Raw genomic sequence first — 1,378 nt, 5'->3', positions numbered from 1 at the left:
AAAATGCACGAGAAGAGCTTGGTCGAAAATGCAGACATGTTCTCCTGCATTTCCGACCATACCCTTCTCCCGCATTTTCGACCATATTATACTTACAACCATATATATAATATATCCTAATTAATACTCTTTTTTGCTGAATATTAAGGTCTTTCCATAGCTTCTGACCGCGGTCAGAGATTATCAACTAGATAGTAAGAAGGGGTCGAAGCACCATACTTATATATATATATATGTACATATGTATATATTATGCTACCATACTATATTTCTGACCGCGGTCAGAACATCTCGCTAGAAAGCACCTACTTAGTTAATACTACTAATCAAATTTATTTCTGACCGCGGTCAGAAAATCTAGCTAGAATGTACCACAGGGCGTATAGTATTCTACACTCTCTAATATCTTTATAGTAATATGTTATATGATATTCACAAATCTCACCTCGTATACTGAATTCCTAAGCTTCTATACTGATTCCTCTATAGTACTTATATCCATCGGGTCACTATCCTCCATGTCTTCAGCACTAGTAGCTAGGCCACTCACTTTAGTACTAGCGGGTTCCGTAATGCCAGGGGGATACTGGAACTCTGTATACTGGACACCGTCGGTGATGAACTCTGGGATTGTCGGCTGACCTAGCTCCCGCCGGTGGAAGTAGGAATCCTCCCCAAACGCCTGCTTCTCAGCCGCCACAAGGTTTTCAAACGCCTTCTGGTATAGCTGCTGGGCGTTGCGTCGCCAGCCCCGGATATAGCCCCACGCTGCCTCATCGCTCTCCCCAAATAAGATATCTAGCTCCCTCCGTACATCAACAGTATCCCACCGCGTTTGGCCAATAAGCGCATCTGACACTGCACCTAAGCGTCCTAGCCGCACAGTCGCAGGAAAGATATGATCCATCCGGCCACCGAACGCGCTATTTGGTAGACCAGACGGCGTCTTGGTACCCGAGTCAAAATCCCGATGGCAGCGTGAGAGGTCATCCCAGGTCCCCGACTCCGCTGTGTCGAGTGTCTGGTGATCCTCCCCGATCGCAACGAACCAAGGGAGGATATTCATCCGCTGCAAAGTCGCTGGGCCGGTAGACCCGTGAGGCAGGCTAGGTAAGCTTAGCCGCACATCCCCAAACCGGCAGATCTGCCTAGTCCAGCTATAGCCAAAGTAGGCCTCGTCGTCCTTTGTCCACATATCAGCGTCGATGCGCTGTACGTAGCCGTCCTTGGCGTACCCTCGGTCGACCAGCCGCTTGTGCCACGTGGCGATCTCGCGATGCATCCCTAGGAGTAACTCGGTGCAGTTGCTACTATCCTCGTCGGAGAGAGCGAGGCTACCCTGTAGCGTGTTCGCACCCCGCCCACTTCGTACAAAGTC

The 1,378-nt window shown here is 49.3% G+C and overlaps 1 protein-coding gene across 1 annotated transcript; it reads right to left on the bottom strand.

Moving 5' to 3' along the window:
• Positions 1-469: 469 nt before the first annotated feature.
• On the bottom strand, positions 470-1,282 carry PGRI_096240 (uncharacterized protein; the record flags this gene model as incomplete). The annotated part of the gene is made up of 1 exon (XM_040797337.1): positions 470-1,282. The coding sequence occupies one exon, from the start codon at positions 1,280-1,282 to the stop codon at positions 470-472; it is 813 nt and encodes a 270-aa protein (XP_040649786.1).
• Between the last annotated feature and the right edge of the window lie 96 nt (positions 1,283-1,378).

Source organism: Penicillium griseofulvum (assembly GCF_001561935.1).
Source record: "Penicillium griseofulvum strain PG3 chromosome Unknown contig_62, whole genome shotgun sequence".
NCBI lineage: Eukaryota > Fungi > Ascomycota > Eurotiomycetes > Eurotiales > Aspergillaceae > Penicillium > Penicillium griseofulvum.
This window is presented reverse-complemented; position numbering and strand designations above follow the sequence as displayed.